The 18,978-nt window shown below is 41.1% G+C and overlaps 1 protein-coding gene across 1 annotated transcript; it reads right to left on the bottom strand.

The window, feature by feature from the left end:
• Nucleotides 1-3,009: 3,009 nt before the first annotated feature.
• LOC109981295 (cysteine-rich secretory protein LCCL domain-containing 1-like) lies at nucleotides 3,010-18,876 on the bottom strand. Its single transcript, XM_020630015.3, has 15 exons — nucleotides 18,588-18,876; nucleotides 17,584-17,900; nucleotides 11,304-11,422; nucleotides 10,523-10,655; nucleotides 10,330-10,445; nucleotides 9,160-9,260; nucleotides 8,248-8,415; nucleotides 8,101-8,161; nucleotides 7,933-7,999; nucleotides 6,651-6,781; nucleotides 6,472-6,515; nucleotides 6,304-6,376; nucleotides 5,321-5,390; nucleotides 5,002-5,135; nucleotides 3,010-4,835 (listed from the first exon to the last, which is right to left on the bottom strand). The coding sequence occupies exons 2-15, from the start codon at nucleotides 17,848-17,850 to the stop codon at nucleotides 4,784-4,786; spliced, it is 1,536 nt and encodes a 511-aa protein (XP_020485671.1). The 5' UTR covers nucleotides 17,851-17,900; nucleotides 18,588-18,876; the 3' UTR covers nucleotides 3,010-4,783.
• Between the last annotated feature and the right edge of the window lie 102 nt (nucleotides 18,877-18,978).

Below are 18,978 nucleotides of genomic sequence, written 5' to 3'. Positions count from 1 at the left end.
ACCACCAGTGCAATTTGTAAATTAGAATTAGCCCTCAGGTTGCTCGGCATGTACTAATATTGCACATCTGCACACCTCACCATGCACCTTGCTTTACTTGTTGAAGCACTACTTGGGTATCAGCTCTTCAGAGCTTTTGATTTGATTTGATTTGGTCATTCCGAACATGTAACATAAGGCAAAGGTGAACAGACAGTTTGTGTTTGACAGGGTTACAGTACGACATACAAACTGTATTTCATGGTTGTCAGATTTTGCCTTCCCACTCTAAGTGCTTGGATGAACCTCTTACAGACTGGCATGATGGACTGACTGACTGTTTTCAGGATGACAGGCTGGCTGACTGACTGGAGCAGTTCACAGGGGTCCTGCCCCAATGGCCACCCCTGCAACAGGGTCCTGTGAATTTTGACAGCACTGCGATGCTTGCCTTTATTCTCTAGGAGACCTGGCCCAAACCCAGTTAGCATGTTTAATGTTGGTTCATAGTTTTTTTTGTGTCATATACACTCAGGGGAAAGGATCACTTGCCAGGTCATGCTTTTTGGTTATAAGAACCATGAGACGTTATATATATTTACCTTTTCTACTTGATTTCTTGATGGGCATGTCTTGGAGTCTTTATGGCCCAAGTTCTTGTTGCTTCTGTTGTAGCCAGGATTTCTTGTGCCTGAATCAGAATCAGAAATACTTTATTAATCCCAGAGGGAAATTCTGTGAATTTGTGCTTCTATGTGCTAATATTTCAATCAAATCAAATCAATTAGAAATTCATGAACAAGACAACAAGCGTAGTTCACACATAGTGAAGACAGTAAACATTTCAAGTGGTACCAAGAGTAAACAGACTTGATCTGGTATAGCACTTTTCTGCCTCCTGACTACTCAAAGTGCATTCGATGCAGCTTCCTGCAGGCTGAAGCCACTTTTAGTGAACATTTAAAGGAGTTGTAATTCGTACAGATTCCAACGGAAATAATCTCACAGCTTTATGCAAACTGTGCCTGATAAAACGAGTCCAAACATCTGTCACAACAGCAACACTTATGAAACAACCCATGGAGTTGAATCTTCCAGTCAGTCTTAGGATTTATTTGTGGGTGAATAATGACTATTGAAGCACAGGAGGAAACACTGAAATGAGTGCAGTTAAGTCGGCCCTTTTTTAATAAACTTCATCAACATTGAGTGTTGCAAATGTTTACAGTCCAACCAGCATGGAGACAAGCAGTAGGCTGTAGCATCAACGGTTAGAGTTGATGGTTGACATTTAACACTGTCATGCAGATGTCTTCTAAGTTTAATTAAAGCCAAAGTCTTGTCATGAACACAGATAGAAGCAGGGATTGAATTACAGTCTATAACGTTCCACATCTTTTCAGACTGGCTCTGTCCCAATTAAGGTGTTGCATCCTTCAGAGGGTGCATTTAAAAACCATTGACCTCACAGCGGCAAAACAAAGGCTGTCCAATTTGTAAGGTTCTTTCAGATGCTGTCACAAATACAAATACAAATACAAATACGTCCTTCTTTCTCTAAAGAAACAAAGGTACTTCCTTTGTGGCCCAACATATCCCATGAGTCATTGCACAACGATTCAAACAAGCTGGCATAATTTTAATTGGCCATTACACTTTTAACAGTAAGTAATCGGTTTAAACTTAGACATTATTTTAGCTAGTTTTCATGCAGCGGTTGAGGTTGCTAGGCGACAGGGGAGGTGCTAAGAACCAATAAAGGCGGAGAGAGCTGGTGATCCAAATCAGAATCCTCCGTAGACCAGACTGTCTAATTTCAGTTTGACCTGAGCAGGCTACAAAGCTGGGTCCTTCAAAGGATGCTACCCCCACGAAATGAGACAAAGCTACAGTCTGATTTCCTGCACATAGTCACAGCCCACTAAACTTTCACCTAGTCTACAAACAGAAACACTTTCAAACACCAAAACTTCTGCACTTTTATGAAGCATCCATTAAAACAGATAAACACATTTTGTATCTTGCAGTCTTGTCAACTTCCCAAAAATCTTAAATCTTCTTATCTTGTTTTTCCAAAAACTGTTCATGTCTACTTTTTTGCAGATCTGTTTCTAATGTTCATATTTGCTCTCCTCTGTTCACGGGTGACTGATGGGGGCACTTTGGCTGGAGCCTGACCACATCTGAGCCCATCTTTTCGCTGGAACGGAAATGCATCCCAGGAAATAGAGAGATTAGCATCAACAAGGTACAGAGATGTTCTTTGTCTGTGCGGCAGCTGGCACAGCGAGTGGGTGAGCACTTGAACATCGGCTAACTCTGTGCACTGAGAGGTTGCTTGAAAATAAAAAGTTGGGTAAAAGATTTCTGGATATAAACTAATAGTAGCATCCCTAGAAGATCAACTAACTGTGTGGGACGAGCTGGTGAAACTAATGTCCAGACATTTTTAAGACTTATATTATTGTGAGGAAGAAAATGTTTTGACCCTATTCAAATCCAGCATCAGCACTCCTGATTTGAGTAGTGTTATTTCAGGTTGGAAAACTCTGACATCCATAGTTTAAACATAACTGACACCTTTTTTTTGCCCTTAACTTGGAACATGCAACGCACACTGGTTGATAAGATCTGCTTCTTGGACCTGAAAGCAGCAGTCTTTTTTTTTTCTCCTCCTCTGTGTTCCCTGCAGTTCCTGGAAGCACCCACAGCTTTCTAGAAAGACGTTTCGCTTGAATGTTTGATCCCAAGCTGAAATTGAGATGATGTTGACATGCTAAAGCCCAGATTCTTCAGGCTACCTGGACCAGGTCAGGGCTGATATTAAAATAGTGCAGCTACTAAAATGCAGCTGAAAACTAGTGTGATGTGATATATCATGAAAACTGAGCAGCAAAGTCCAACCTGTAACATGTGGTTTTATAGGATTTATGTATTTTCTATTTTTCTTCATTTATTTAAAGCAGGAGAACATATTTCATTGATTTTCTGACACACACGCTTTAGACAGTAATGAAACATACACAGTCACAAGGTCGTTACTTTTTCCTCAGAATATTTTAATTGTCAGTCTCCCGCACATTCCTGGCCAGCCAGGGTCCATTTATAGAAATCTTTTAACAAAAGCTTGGAATTGATGTAACTATGTTACAGACACAATATTTACAGCACATGAATACTTTGAAATGATGGTGTCATTTGACCTTCACAAAAAAATAAACACTTGAGTGATAAATATAAGTTTTGCATGCAGAATGAATTTAAGCATCCACTTCTTTGAAGTGTTGAAAGTGTTAAAGGAAAAAGGTAACGGAAGCAAACTTCTCATAGCATAGTGTTCAATATTATTTACACTTTTATGTACAAATATACAACATGGTTTTTACTGCGAGCATTCCCGCTGTACTGTGTGTTACCACTGCGAGAAGAGAAAGGATGTATGAAGGCCGAGACCAGGCTGAACAGGAAGTTAAAAAACAGTTTCCTCCTCATGTGACGTATCTTTTATTCACCACTGAAACAAAGTTAGAGATAATTAGGTCTATCTTCAAAATGCCAAATTTGAAATTCTTTCTAGTTAATATTTAACACCTGTTCTTGAGCTTATCCACTATAAAAAAAACAAAAACAGATTGCATTCAAAGTGAGCTGTAGTTTGGTCCTCCGTAGAGTGGTGAAGAGGGGCCGATCTGATCTGATCTTAAAGGTATAGTATGCTACATTTCAAACTTAAATATAACAGATGTAAAAAAAAAAATCAGAGTAATGAAAAATAAAAAGTCAAACACCCTCTGGATTTGTTGTTGTCAACTCTGTGTTCACACCATAGACTGTATAGACCTGCTTAGAGTGAAGCCTTAATATTTAGAGCTCCCCCTGCTGCCTGGCTGCAGTATAGGTCATAAACTCCGCCCACCTGAGGGATTTATGCCCTTTTATCAGTGAGTTAAACGTTATTTTTTTATTAGCGGAAATGTCAATACTGCTGCTCTTTCAGTCGATCCCTACTGCACAAATATGTCAACGGTCGAGGGAGGCTGAGAGACGCTGTCCACCAGTATACACAGTCCATGGTTCACACTGACAATTGTATACATGTTTTTAGACGTGAACCCCTCCCTCTAACGTCAAGCCCTGCCACCACCCTTGAGGAAGACAGCCAGCCCCGCCCACTCAGGGACGCTGTGTGAAGAGGCAAAATGGCGGAGCTTCGTCGCAAGAGTACTTTTCAAGGAGAACGAAGAAAATGTCTTGTTTGGTGTGAAATATTTCAAAGACGTAAGAAACTGAACTCTGAATGGAGATCAGTCCTGCACTCGGTCAGAACTCTGAGGGAGGGGTGAGAGGAGGAGGAGGATGGGGTGAGGTTTGTTTTTATTTGAGAGACTGATGCTAAAAAGGTGACGTATACTGGATATCTACTCTGAAAGTTGCATAGTATACTTTTTAGAATTAAAAAGCATGATGTCATGACATAATGTCAGTGAAAGATGCCTAGAGGTCCAAAGTAAATATTACGGTCAGCTCTGGATATTTAAAAAAGACGTAAGCCAACACATATCCAACAGCATAATTCACCAGTCATCCTTTGCTAATATTAGACTCTCATTAAACTATGACCAGACTTGGAGGGGCGGGCCAGAGTGAAGTCATGTTACACTTAAAGTGTCTTTTTCAAGGTTGAACGTGGGATATTTTATTGTAGCAGTAAAGGTCATTACAGGTTGTGAGATGATAATGAGTAGGTTTGTTGGATGTGAAGAAGCCATGTCTGACAGTTCTGTGTCCTTTAAAAGTGGCTTTTTCAGATGACGGCAAACACTCTGAAGGCTTTTCCAGCTGTCGGGTTCAGCAGGCTGGAAGAGACGGAGCAGATTACGTTATGTGCGTGGAGATGACCTCATCATACTGACTGAAAACACTGAAAATAACAGCCTGGCAAGATTTTTTAAACATGCATTTTTAATTAATCTGTCCATAGATACAATCACTTTCATTAATATCTCATTTTCTTAACCATACCTGTCTGAGGTGATGCCGTTCTGGTGACTGCCGATGTACTGCCTCCTTTTGTCCACAGGCATCACATCAAGGTACCCTCCTGACTCAGTCTGGATCACTCCTGCATGAATGGCTGCTCGACAGATACTGGATTTCTGGAGGGGGAAAAATAGATATTCAAATATTTTTTTCTATAAAGTGTTGCATCAAACCAGTCATAGAAAAATTTGTAAGACGATGGCGCCGATTGACTTAGCGTTTAGGTTGTACGCCCCACGTACGTAAGGTCAAATGTCTTTGTAAAAAAAAAAAAAACAACAACATCGATGTTAGAACTCACATCTGAGAAGTAGTTTGTCCCAATGACTCGAGCTCGACTGTCCCGTAAGCAGTTCCTGGGACAATAAAGCCTGAGAGAAAAAAACACATCTCACTTAAAGCTACAGCTAATTGTAGTACAAGAAACAGAAAGGTATCAGGTGTACCACATTATTAAACTAATATTAATAAAAACAACTTGAAGATGACCGCTGTCTTAACTGATTTAATGTGGAAACTGGGAATTTTGTATGACTTGACTTGACTTGACTTGACTTGACTTGACTTGCTTGATTCTCACTGCAGTGACTTGTGACTTGCTTGAGACTTGAAGGTTGAGACATGAGACTTGCTTGTGACTTGTACATGTGTGACCTACTCCCATGTCTGGTAGGGCCTCATCATCTATATAGGCCTCATATTTGCGGAAGTGTTTTTTTTTCACATCAGGCAGTTGTCTGCAGTATGAGAAATATTACTTAGGTAATTGACATCCAGCGTTTCCCGCACTTTGACTGAGCTGTTTGCTCTGTAATTCTGTAACTATTCCACTTTTGTTTTGATCGTTTTGATTTGCCAATTAATTAACATCAGGCATCCAATTCACGTTACCCAGCTGATGGACGTAAGTCACAGAAAATTCCCCACTTTGGCCGAGGGCAGTCCTGCTCTATAATAGTAATTTTTTTTAAACCAGCATCTTCTGGCAAACTATCATTTTTGAATAATGTTTCTTTTTAAGATTTGAATGTAAAAGTTAAAACTATCAAAGCAGAGATAAAGAACATGTTATTTTTTTTTTAGAAATATAACTTAAGATATTCACATCACATATAAAAATATCTTAAAGATAGTCTCACATCAATGATGTTTATGAAAGGTTAGCTAGATAGCCATCGGTAGGTATATATCGTAACCTATTTTAGAAGATCACAGAGACAAATGGTTGTCATACATTTCCTGTACAATCTGTGGCTCATACATTTTGTGGTGACTGAACCTCACCTGGGACAATGTCGTACAGGTTTCTTGAAGGGGCAGAACGTTGCAACGGTGGTATCACACAGTACTGCCTTTACTGGGAGAGAAAATGTACCTTTAGTTTTTTCTGTATGCAGACAACATGATGCTGTATCTTTATGCACAGTGGGAAAACCACTAGATGTCACTTACCAGGTACTGTTTCTACTTTGAAGGAATTTGCGCTTCTGTTTTTCCTGTGAGGTGAAAGAAAAATGTATAAAGTTGAGGTCTGTGCATCAGTAGCAGAACAACCCCCCAAAAAAGGAGTTAGAGTAATACTCATAGACCGTTATAATGAAACAAACTTTAAAACAGAGCCTGATTCATACCCAAGTGACTGAATACCATTCTTGTATGACTTGGTGAATTGTTGTTTTCTGCCCAGTCTGGTCACATCCAGCCACCCTCCATCATTGTCAATAACACCCGAGTGTAAAGCAGCTGCACACACGCTGGATTGCTGCAGTAAGAGACAAACACTAGATGCTCATTTAAGGCAGAGTGTAGCTTAAATGAGACATGAAGTTTCTATGGCTACAAATATTTATCTAAAAATATCAAACAGCAAGCACATCTGAATAGTTGAGGACTGGGTGCTGGACAAAAAAAACAAATCCAAAGACAGAGGAAGTAGTCTGCACATAGGAGAAGCTGCTCTAATAAATAATTAATGGAAAATTATGACCACATGTAACGTTTCAGGCCCGCGCCCTTCATTTAAAAAATATAACAGCAATGTGTGACACAAGTCTAGAGAAAAATGTAATGTCATGTAAACATTGAACCCACAGCAAATGGAAAAATACATCCAAATACACTATAGAACCATCAACTGAGAGGCAGCATTGAAGGGCTAGGGCCCAAAATGCTGCAAGTGGTGATAATTCTCATTAAAGCAGCTTCTTGTGAGTGCAGTGGTGATTCTAGGGTCTGTTGGGGCCCTAGGCAAAAATTCATTGCGACAACCTCCAACCAGCGTTAATCATTATTTTCCTCTTTCTTTTTACTCTAAGACAGATGAATCATCTTAATTTTCCTTCATTGACACATTTTAGTTTTCACAGCAGTAATGTATGCGATGCTCAGAGTGAGTGCTGTAAGATGGGGCCCCCCTGCTGTCATTGCAAAATTTGCTAATTTTGAGGCAATGCTGTGGTTTAACGTTTGTCAGCCGTTGGTGCACTGTCCTGGGTCCCAAAGCAGTTGCCTGCCTTGCCTATTGACAAACAGAACCTCTGGGTGTGCGAGCATTAACATTTCTCTAAAAATGAAAATGCTCATTATTAGAGGGGGAAATAAATCGTTTTATGTAAAAATCAAGATTCTTCTCTTCTAAGATTTAAAATCGATTCATAACTTCCAAAAATCTAGCTAGCTCTTTAACTCAGTAGAATGCCAAAGAGAGCAACAAGAAATTCAGCCAGTCTCACAGATGACTGGAGTAGATCCTGAAGTATGTACTCATTCATAAATAGACTTTGAATCCCTGGATCAATAAATCCAGAATCGTTTTGAATCAGAAATCGATTCTGAATTGAATCGTAAACCCATGAATCAAATTGAGACACCCAAAGATTCCCAGCCCTATTCATTATTAAAGAGTCACAATACCATGTCGTAATATCCGGTCCCGACTACTTTTCCAGGGCTGTCCAAGCAGCCGGGTGGACACTCGTATCTATGGACAGAAACAAAAAATGAACAAAAGCTTCCCACTCATCCTGGTACATTAAACGTTTCCTAGAGTTTAAATAAAGAACCACAATCCGCAAAGTTTACCTGTTACAGGTGGTTCCCTTGCACTGATCTCTCAGCTTAGTCTCACACTCCACCTGTTGGCCTAAAATAACAAACACAGTACTTATAATGTGAACTCTCACGACCCCACCATTCAGAGACATGAAATATTATGAAAGCAGTGCTTACACATCTGTTCTGTGCTGACCATCCTGTTTCTGTCTAGGTTTTCATTGGGGGAGGGGTCTGGTGTCTGAGCCCGGGGTTCAGGCTCCCTGTCCCTCACTGGTTCAGGCTCTGGTTCGATGAAGTTCGTCTCCTCGGTCTCAGGAGCTGGGCGCCTTTCAACGCCCCCGTCTGAAAACATGGATACCAGTTTGTCAGTGTGTCTATTTACAAGCTGCTTGTTTTATGTTTAAACAAGGCGGGGATTACGCCTGTAGATTAATATGCAAATGTAGAAACAGAAAAACGACACTGGGCTTATAAAATAGTTTAATGAGTTGACACTATTAAGACCTAAAATCATGTTTAAGTGTTTTTATACATATATAAAACTTGTGAACATTTCCAGAAATTTGAGCTGTATGTGTCAACGCAAATGGTCCAATTTATTCACCCCCACTTAAAGCCACAATGTGCAGGAATTCAGTTTGGTGCGCTTTGGTGCCCACTGGAGGTTTCTGGGTGCAATTGCACTGTCATAAAACTCGCATGGCGTTGTTACGCCTTTTCCTCATAGACCAACATGGTGGATGGGGTGATGACTTTTATGTCTCATGACCATCACGGAGAGTGTGATCTCGTATTGAGACAGCATCATTTTCCTCTCTGTTCACCGGAATGTTCTTCTCCGCTCTTTCATTGATACCATGAATATGTTGAACTGCACACAGCACTGTGATCAAAGCATCACACTTGGTTGCTTCGTCCGCTGTCAATTCAGCATCATTCTTTTTACATCACGTCTGGCCTCCTCGGATACCCAGAATTTTCTAGAAATGTTCAGGGGTGCATGTGTGAAAAACGCTTTTGTGAGGTTCAAAGAAATGCAGGAAGACACAGGATGCCAGAAAAACAACAGCTCTGTCCCGAACCTACCTTTGTAGCAGAGATTGTCCCGGCAGCCTCCAGCGTAGCTCGCTGGACAAGCAGAACAAGGAGCTCCATATTTGTATGGAGCATGACCCCACCAGTTACCCCTGGAAAAAAATGTCATTGTTAAAAAAAAAAAAAAAAAAAATGTTTTTCAAGATAAACAATATTAGAGCGTTTAGGTTAATTTTTTTTTTTTTTACAGAAGCCCTGAAATGCATACCAGCATTTTATTTTACTCTGTTTTACTGTGATACATTTCAGTTGTTTTCTCAAGATCTTCACATTATCTTGTTATCTTGGAATAACAATTTTGTTTAATCCATGAAGAGTTAATTTCTTACGATCTCATGAAAGAAATGAATTCGTTAAAGTTTAGAAAACAGTGTTGTTATCTCAAGATAATGTCACAAATAAGTCAGAACTTTTCCATCAGAGGTCAAACCATATAGCAGTAAAACTTTATTTGCCGTTGCTGACTCATTTTTTTTTACTTTAAAGTTTAACCCGGATGTTTCATATTTATTCATTCCTTTTTTTCCAGCACATGAGCCCTGCTCTTGCAAAATCTGGTGCTGGGGAGGTTCAGTCTACATATTTTGCAGTGTGGGGCCAAACTGTTGTATTGAGAGTGACAACTTGCGAGGGGCCTCGATTGGGCTAGCGGTTATGTTGCGCCCCATGTAAGGAGGTCATAGTCCACTCAGCGGGTAGCCTGGATTTTAATACTACAGTTCCTGCAACTGCCTTCCTGCATGTCATTACCCACTCTCTCCCCAGTTTCTTACTTTATTCACTGCGCTGTTGATTTACGGCAAAAAGCTTGTTGTTTCATCATCGAAACAAAAAAAATGGATGGAATTTGGTGCAGATATGGGTGCCACTTCTGATCCCGCCCTAAGCTTTGTTGGCTCAAGCCACATCACTTTTAAGACATTAATTAAACTTGACAATGTTCACTGTGGAGTCACAGAACTGTTAACAGCAGTACGTCCTAAGACCTGTGAACAGCCTCTGATATGTAGATTCAATGAAATTCCTCTTTGAGCTCTGTTCATATTTTGTATTTTCTTTGTGGTGACTAAAGGTAGAATCTGATTATGAGCTTTATACCCTGAGGACTTTAGCCTGGTTCTGTTATATCGAGGGTGGGTTTTATTATGAGTCAAATCTTACGGTGGGGAGTAGTTGCAGACCAGATAGACAGCTTTGGCCCAGATCATTCCCCACACGTTCATGTTGTAACACACGTTGATGGCACAGCCGATGCGATTGCTTGTCGCCCACACCAACTGGAAATCAAATCAGAAAATAAAATGGAAATAAAGACGCTAAAGTCACCTTTTAAAGAGAGACATGAAGCTCTTACCTGAGTGTAGTGAGTACAAACTGGTCCTGAACATCTGAACGGGCAGTGTGGGTTACACTCCTGGGAGTAGGGGTAGCTGTAGTGCCTCACCTCATCATACCACGCCTGGACATGAAAGGTAGGGGGGCGGTCCCTGAGATTCAAGAAAAGCTGTTATACTCTTATTATTTTATTATAATGCAAACAAAAAATATGTGCAATCTTATCCGATGTAATTTTTAGGCAGCCTAAAAACACACCGCTGGGCGCTAACGCGTGTGCAATTCCATTTGCTTCTAAAAGAATGCGAGTGCTGGGTGTAAATATGAAAACTGTGTCTGTTGAAAAATAGGAACTACATCTACCCTGCAAGCCAAGATGCTTGGGCCAGGCGTACGATAGGGCCCATGTTCTTTAAAGCTTCATTTACTTTTTCCCACCTGCGTTCTGTAGGATCAATTTTCTTTTTCCTTTTAGCCCTCTTTTCCCTACCTGCCTGCACTAGCTTCACCAGCTGATTGTTTCCTGTATCTGTCTGCTGTGTGAGGTTGTAAAGGAAGCTTCCTGGTGTTGCTAAAGATGGTAATGATCAGAGGTGTTATAGTAAAACAGAAACATGAAAATAGTACGTACTTACTGAAGGACAGTGCTCAGTCCTTCATAAGATACAGATATTGATTTTAGGGTTTAAATTGTTATGGATTGAATGCATTAAGAATCACTGTTATTGGAAATTACGATATCTTCATATAAAATATAGTTTAGCTGACAAAGTTCCCTCTAATTCTTTGTGCATACGCACCTGCCCCAGTGAGCTCCGAGGTTTTGGCCTATTTGTGTCAACATGTGGCTCGGTCCATGTTCCCATCGGCAGGTATGAGCCCAGTGCTCTGCACTCCTCTCTAACTCATAATCCCAAACCTGGAGAGAGCACACACAAACAGAACAACATAAAAGATACTTTGTTTAAAGTGATTTGACTCATAAGAGCTTCGGTCAGAGATTTACTTCCTGTTTCACCTGGGCGCCTTGTATTTGTATTTTGAATAAATGCAACGTGTACTTGCACGTAGGTTATATGAGCATAACATAATAAGACCTAGAAAAAACTGTTTAAAATATAATCTATGTCTGATGATAGTGAAGAGGCTAATATTAGCTTTCCTCCTGCAGTTGCTAGCTGTCTCAACTCCACTGACTTATCTCTTGACTCCATCAGTGACCATTTCTGGAACCAGGGGTCTGAAATAGCCTCTGAATGTTGGCAACATATCCTTTAATATGCAGTTCAAATTGATGTGCAAGATGTGTTAAAAATCACAACAATATCAATCTTTGCTAAATGCTGCAGATCCATCCAGAAAAAATAAGTCTGTGATTACGATGTGGATATGGAGTCTGTCAGCAGAAACCCCAAGAACACCTTTTAATCATGTAGCCGGAAGTAGACCAGCAACTATGAGAGGGGTCTCTCTGATTGGTAGTGAACCAATCGGAGAGCCAACAAATGGTTAAATACAAACGCAGCTGTAGAAGCATCTGTTCAAACTTCACCAGTTTACAGGACCACCCATTGAACCGAAACACAGATCGTGTTTCAATTAGTTTTCAGGTTTCAACGTCCACTTCAATGGAACCGATCTGTCCCAGATATTTTGACGGACATGTCTCTATGCAGTTACAGTGACACATCAAACAGATGTTGAAGGTGTGGCAGCCATCCTGAGTATGTGTATGCATAGTTTAAAGCATAGTTTAAAGTATAACTGATTGATTGGTGGATTTATATATCTATCCTTGGGAGGGCATTAATGAAGGTTGGTTCAGGTGAGAATCTAATGTTTTTTTTCCAGCTGTCTGCTCTCTGCTGTAGCATTTGGTCATATTACATCTCTCTTTAGCTCCAGGTTAAACTCAGGGAGCTTTTTTTCCAGAGCAGCTTTGCCTGTGACAGATGTTTGCAGACCTGTAACTCCACTCTGGATTGCTCTCATGATTGAAGTGGGCTAAGTGGCCACTTACCGAAGTTGCGTAATTGCTACTCATTACGTTTTTTCAGATATCTCGTCATCCTCCCTGAAGAAGTCTAAACGACCATGAATATCACTGAAACTAATCTGTAAAGTAAGCTCTCATACGCCAAGCATAGTGAACCTTAAAGATGAACCTGCGCTCCTTGCTGTTAAGCGCCGTGGCTGAAGGCATTCCTCTAGCAAATTTAACACAGTATAGTCAAAACTAGGCCTCTCCTATTAAACACACACGTCCACTCTCTTACACACAGACACATACATGAGAGAGGAGGGAGACAGAGAGGTATCACCGACACCACATCGACTTACAGCTTTGTGCTACTATCCAATGTGGTTGTTTCATAGCTTGTTTCCAGTAAGTGTTGGTCTCATAAAACAAGCAGAGGGAGAAACATGAGCGAAACAGGGAGCATCGATTCTTCTCTAATGTAAAAACTCAGCTTGTACCTTTAAACCCATTTCCACACCTCTTGATTTGAACCAAGAAGAACAAACAGACCACGATTGTAGGTTGGAGCTATTTAAACTTTGCAGCAAAGGTAATTTGGAGTTGACTTTGTTGGGGATGGAGAAGAAAAAGCGCAGTGTGCACTGCTGTTGGCATTCTGTTTGGTTGCATTATGGCTATCACACGTCAAAACTAATAGGATAATGCTCCAGTGTGGGGTTGTAACTGCTCTGATTGACCACCATAATAAGTTCCATATGTTGGGTAAGACCAACACACTGTGCCCACTGTTGCCCACTCACTGTGGTGCTGCTTACTGTTCAGGCCTGACTGAGAAAGTGATATTTTCACTCTTTACTTCTTTGGCTATAATCCAGATGTGGCCTCGGATATAAACACTGCAGTGATTTTTTTTGCTCTAACCTCCTGCCTGGTTGCCATGTGATACTGAATATTTCCATGATCACAACTTTATGTTGTTTTTGTTAGAATACTTGTCATTCCAATTTAGGTAATTTTATATATTAAACTTTAAGATCAAGATTGTTCTCTCAGCAGTATAAATGAATGGAAAACATTTAAATTATTTTTTATTGCCTTTACTAACCTTAACCTTCAGACCATCAACAGCACTATGAAAGCATAAGGCAAAGAGCTACACTGGTGGGAGTATAGGTCGTCGTGTCCACCAAGCGTTTTTATCTGAGCGCCAGTGGCTTTTTCAATTGTTTTCAATGAGGAGAGAGCGTTCGCAGCAGCAGGTGGCCGCCTTTTAGAAAAAGCGCAGTGCCCAGTGTCTTTTCTTCCGAGCACTCAAGACGAAAATCTTTAAACTTTTCAGAAAGCCGCTGTTGACGTCACCGGCGCTCTTTTCCAAATGTATGATATTCCCTGTCGTTTTGCCGTGTCTTGTTCCCACATCCTCTTTGCTTCATGTCTGACAGGGTTAAAAAACGATCTCAAACATAAAACATGCAGTAAACAGTAACGGAGCAGGGTCGGTCATACAGCAGCATTTGTCAACAGACTGTTGCCATAGAGACAGGACGGTCGGCAGCGCTTTTCTTCTCAGCGCACAAACGCATCATGCAAACACTCCTGAGCGCACAGCCAGCGCTTTTCTTTTGCATCCTCTCTCCTCGACCAACCACGATTCCTCAAATACCCTGTAGGAAATGAAGATCGAGGAGAGGGGAGGCCTCTGGAAGAGCTCATCTCGAAAGTCTTCTGACCAAATACGCAACATGATTGATGTGGCGAAATGCCACACAACCCATCCTTTGAATGGGACAGACTTTGACACGCTACTTTGACTTAATCAGTGTTCGAATGCACCTTCTGAAAGATTGCAGCCCCTGATTGGGACAGAGCCAATAATGACAGTTTTTGCCTTTATGTCAATGCTACGTGTGATTGGATTGTATGCTCAGTAACAATGAGGGACTAGAAAATAACATATTGGTGAGCACAGTATGAAGAGTAAGAAGCTGCTTGAACATGATCGCACCGGCTGGCAATGGTTGCTTGATAAAGACATTATTACCTCACATGCTCAAGGGGAAATTTTCCTGCTCTGTTTTCACATCAGCTCATCTTTTACGAGGGGGCATGCAGAAAAATAATCTAGTTAAAGTCAGGGTAAAAAATGTGTCTGTATGTGTTCACGCATGGACCTCGTCCAAAAAATTTCAGGAAATCTTCAGAAGTTTTGTGCATGTGTGAATACACCACAAGTGTGACACCATATACACCTCTGAAGAATTCTACATTATAGAAGCAATGTTTTTATCAGGCCCTTGAGTGTGACTACTTGAAGGATGTAAAATGACTTCTGCATTTCAACCTGTTCAGACTTTGTAAAAGAAATTAGTTTGAAGCATACTGAAACCTCAACCCTGCTTATAGGCGAACTTGCCCACCTGCACGGCCCATCTGTCACTATTTTCACAGGTTATAATGAGACTGAGGTTCAGTGCAAAGCTTTGTCATTAAAAAAACAATCTACGGCGGAAACTAATGATGTCTGCCAGCTCATTATTGTCCCCCGAGTTCTTATCATTCTTCACGCTCAATTATCCAGCACAGAGGAAGATGGACTGCCCGCCAGGCTTTGGAGAGAGGTCACAGAAAGATCTACAAATCTCCTTTTGCATTCCTAAAAGCATTAAGTACCCAAAATACAGAAAAAGGACCACCTCTATACGAGCAGATAGGTAAAAGAAATGCATTTTTTCAGTTCAAATTATGCATCTACAATGTAGAAAGTGCTTCGTCTTCTTCTCTACATTTCTTGTGCAAAAAGTGAAATGCTTTCATTTCAGACACAACAGTTGCTCAAAGGCCTTTGCTGAATGGCTTTTGTATGAAGACCTGCAATGAAGTGTAGCCCCTTTGGCCTCGAAATCCTGCAATCTGAAAACCAAATACTTAGTCCCGACCTTCCCACATCATTATCATCAGTAATAGTATCCCTTGCTAAAGAAACACTGGATTAGTGTACATAACACACCACTGCTCCCCTCACATCAAACAGCCAGGCCTGACATGTTTGAAATAGATTCACTGCTGTGGCACCCAAAATGAGATGTGTGGAGGATCAAATAAAAGACAACATCAGCCAACCCCCTCCCCCCGGTTAGGGTTTTTGAGTGAGCTGCGATGGATGGGGAGAGAGGAGGCAAAGGGAATGAGTGAAAGGGTGAAGAAAAGCCTGAGGGAGAGCCTGTGAGGCTGAAGATGAAGAAGGCAAAGCAGGGGAAACGAGTCTACAGGAGGAGAAATGGAGGAGATAGCAGGGCAGGAAGAGAGGGAGGGAGGGAGGGAAGGAGGGTTGAGGTAGAGTGGAGGACAACACTGCGGGGGTTAAAGCTGGATAAGAGCCAGGGTCAGTGAGGGCGGGCATGCAGGAGCAGGAGCTGGAGCTGGCCAGTTTGGGGATTTGGCTTGCAGATGTCGTTCCCACTGTTTTTCTTTCTTTACAACTCTGCTGTCTTTAGCTGACAGAGCAAAACTGGCAGAGTCAGGAAGGTCACCAGCTCTCAGACCTGGTGGCATGGGCGTAGTAGTGGGGCGTAAAGTCGGACTGACTACAAAGGGCCCAAGAGGAAGAAGGACCCTTGATGGGCAGGAATAATGTAGATTTTGTTTGCATTTTTTACTCTTTCTTTTAAACTTTGAGACGATACTTGTAGAAATCAAAGTTGTAAATCAGTACCTGTTTCGATACCACGGAAATAAAATATGAAGTCCTAGGCGCTCAATATTGGGTCATTTCTTGTGTTCAATAACTGAAAGTTGCCAGGAAACACCTGCACAGAGTCTACATGTCTCAAATACAGGACTGAAACGTTGCCAATGTACTTGTGCAATTTAGACAGAGTGAAACTGAATGTTGAATTGATTCCTCTCCTACAATAGACTTTTTTTTTAAACCTTCTGTAGTTTTTTGACACTTTCAATCATGAAAAATAAACTAAGCAGAAAGTCTCCATAACGTAGCATAATATGATAACCACACCTAATAATGAATTCTTGAAAACATGGAACCTAGAAGTATTGAAGTAGGATATTGAAAATTAAACAACCGTCATTTAAAGCTTTATTGGTTAATGTCATCCTGGCGACCCTGCTGAATAATGTTATCTGAGTCTTTTGCTGATTTTGTATTTGTTAGCTTATTTGCTGGGGGGGGGGGGGGGGTTCTCAGGATGGAAAGCTTCCTGTAGTTTGCCACAATCACCCTATCAACAAGAGAGTGGAGACGAACTTACTGGTGAATTAAAAAAATCTCAATAATTACATGCATAAAGTCTTTACTCGTGCACCGGTCACAGGACATAAACGTTACCAACCCCTCCCAATTGTTTGCGGTGAATTTTCCTGAATATTTCCTACTGCGTTCACACATCAGATCAAACGGAAAATTCACAAGAGAGATGTCAGAAACATTCCATGTAAAAGTCGGAAGTTTTCAAGGGTCGAAATGTTTTACTCGGTTTGGTGCAACATGTGAAAGCCCTATGAGTCTGATTTAGGGCATACTTGTGCGTTGATTGTGCACAGATCCTACAGACACTACAGAGCGCTTTGTTCATCATTGTACAAAAAAGAAGCCTTGGAAAAAGCTCAGTGGTAAACTCCCCCAGCTAGCATCTTGTCGCTCGGAGTTTGATTTGGTGTCAATGAGGCTTTACACTTGGATGTGTAGATTAACTGCAGAATTTATATCGGACTTCAGTCACTCATGTAGAGTTAGTTGAAGGCAGGAAATAAACGTTCCAGTAACGCCTCGTCTGCAATGTTTATTGATGGAGGCAGAATGATGCGGCAAAGAAGTCGTTTAGCCTTTGAGCGGGCAATAAAGGTACAGACACATAACAGGCTGCAGGCTCGTTTGGCTACAGAGCCTTCATTTACTATGTTTGATCAAGTTTGATTCAATGGGGTCTAAGAAAAGTTTAATGCAAAATCATCACTTTAACTCTCCAAGAATATAATTTCTTTCTGATTTTATCAATGACTCTACTTCTTTAACTTACAGGCCCATTAAGATTACATTGAGATTCATCTGCAGCAAAGACAGAAGTGTCCTCAACACCTACCATGTACTCCATGTTGGAGGCAGGAGGGTGGACCTCACCCCGCAGCTTGTTGTGCAGGTTCAGGATCAGGTGCATGTCTCCTTCACTGATGGCCCTCCTCCCTCTCGACCTGGCCCTCCACCACTCCTCGTCCTTGTCCTTGTACTTGTCCAGGATGGACTCGAGTTGTGTGGAGTTGTTGAGGACCACGGCCAGGACCGTCTGAGTCAAACACAGGAACAAGCTCGCCACTCTAACCCAGCTCGGGAAAAGAAGAGACCTCTTCATGACGGGGAAAGTACTGCTGCTTAATGAGGAGTAGGCCTACTTTCTGTTGTCTGCAAAAAAAAGACAAATCAAATATAAGGAGTATATTTATAAAAGGGTAGAATTAATGATTTTAGGACACAAATATGTTTCAATGCAGCTTTTGCATTGGCCATCTTAAAAAAAAAAAAAAACAGTACACGAACTCTGCGCCTGGTATTTAAATAGGCCTAAGTGAACAATCATTTTCTCTCTTCACGTCATCATCTCTATAGGAGCCCAAAGTTACCTTGAATCTGTCCTCTGTCTCTGTTTAATAATGCAGTAATTATAGGGAACTTCCCTTCAAACAGTAAAGCTAATACAGCTTTCAGCGGTCTGAGTGCATCTGCAGGTCACTGCATCACGACGCACAGAAGGACCAGTGTAAACGGACTATTCACATGTTGTGTTAGAGCGCACGAGATTTAGCGCGCATGCGTGAAGTACTCTGCGCTATCATGCATTGCAGGAAGAGTTTCAGCATTACACTAACAAAATTGTATGAAATGAAATCGCACTCGTTTTCTTTTACTAATGCATTCAAGAAAAAAAAATCGTTTTCTTTAAAGACTTCTTCTAATGAATGAGTGCATAGAATAATGACTCCATCATAGGATCATTTAAATATAGGAGATAGATTTTAAGTTAGGACGCACACAGATTCTTAATTTTATCACAGTAATTATTACTGAGTATAAAGAAAAATGCAATTGTACCTTTCAATTCCGCTTCACCGATCAAAATACCTCTCGGGTAAAAATATTCCGTTTTTCAAATTAATGCAGAGTGAGAGCTTTCCAATCCACACAGTCTCTAATAACATCCATCACACACAATGTGTGCAGGCACTCGGTTTTCTTCCAGGCAGTACATCCACGCTGGGACTGTCAGAGAGAGAGAGAAAAAAAACTGAGAGCTCAGAAATGTCTCTATGTACCTGTTGAATTCCTCAGCTCGCTCTGTGCGCGTCAGGCTGCAAGGGTCCGCAGCTCATTTGGCGCTTATATGCCAAATTTGCGCTTAGCAACGCGCAACGCACAGGACCACGCCTCCACAAACCTTCTTTCTTCCCCTTACCGCACCCCCGTTAGACACACACACACACAC

Source organism: Labrus bergylta, chromosome 4 (genome assembly GCF_963930695.1).
Source record: "Labrus bergylta chromosome 4, fLabBer1.1, whole genome shotgun sequence".
Classification (NCBI taxonomy): domain Eukaryota; kingdom Metazoa; phylum Chordata; class Actinopteri; order Labriformes; family Labridae; genus Labrus; species Labrus bergylta.
Note: the sequence above shows the minus strand (reverse complement) of the source record. Positions and strands in the feature narration are given on the sequence as shown.

Excerpts from the sequence above, each read along its gene's own strand:
- LOC109981295 (XM_020630015.3), bottom strand. The coding sequence starts at position 17,850 with ATGAAGAGGTCTCTTCTTTTCCCGAGCTGGGTTAGAGTGGCGAGCTTG. Across the intron at positions 5,391-6,303 it reads CCTGTACGACATTGTCCCAG|GCTTTATTGTCCCAGGAACT; the intron begins GTGAGGTTCAGT and ends TTTTTCTCTCAG. Across the intron at positions 4,836-5,001 it reads AACGGCATCACCTCAGACAG|CCTGCTGAACCCGACAGCTG; the intron begins GTATGGTTAAGA and ends CGTCTCTTCCAG.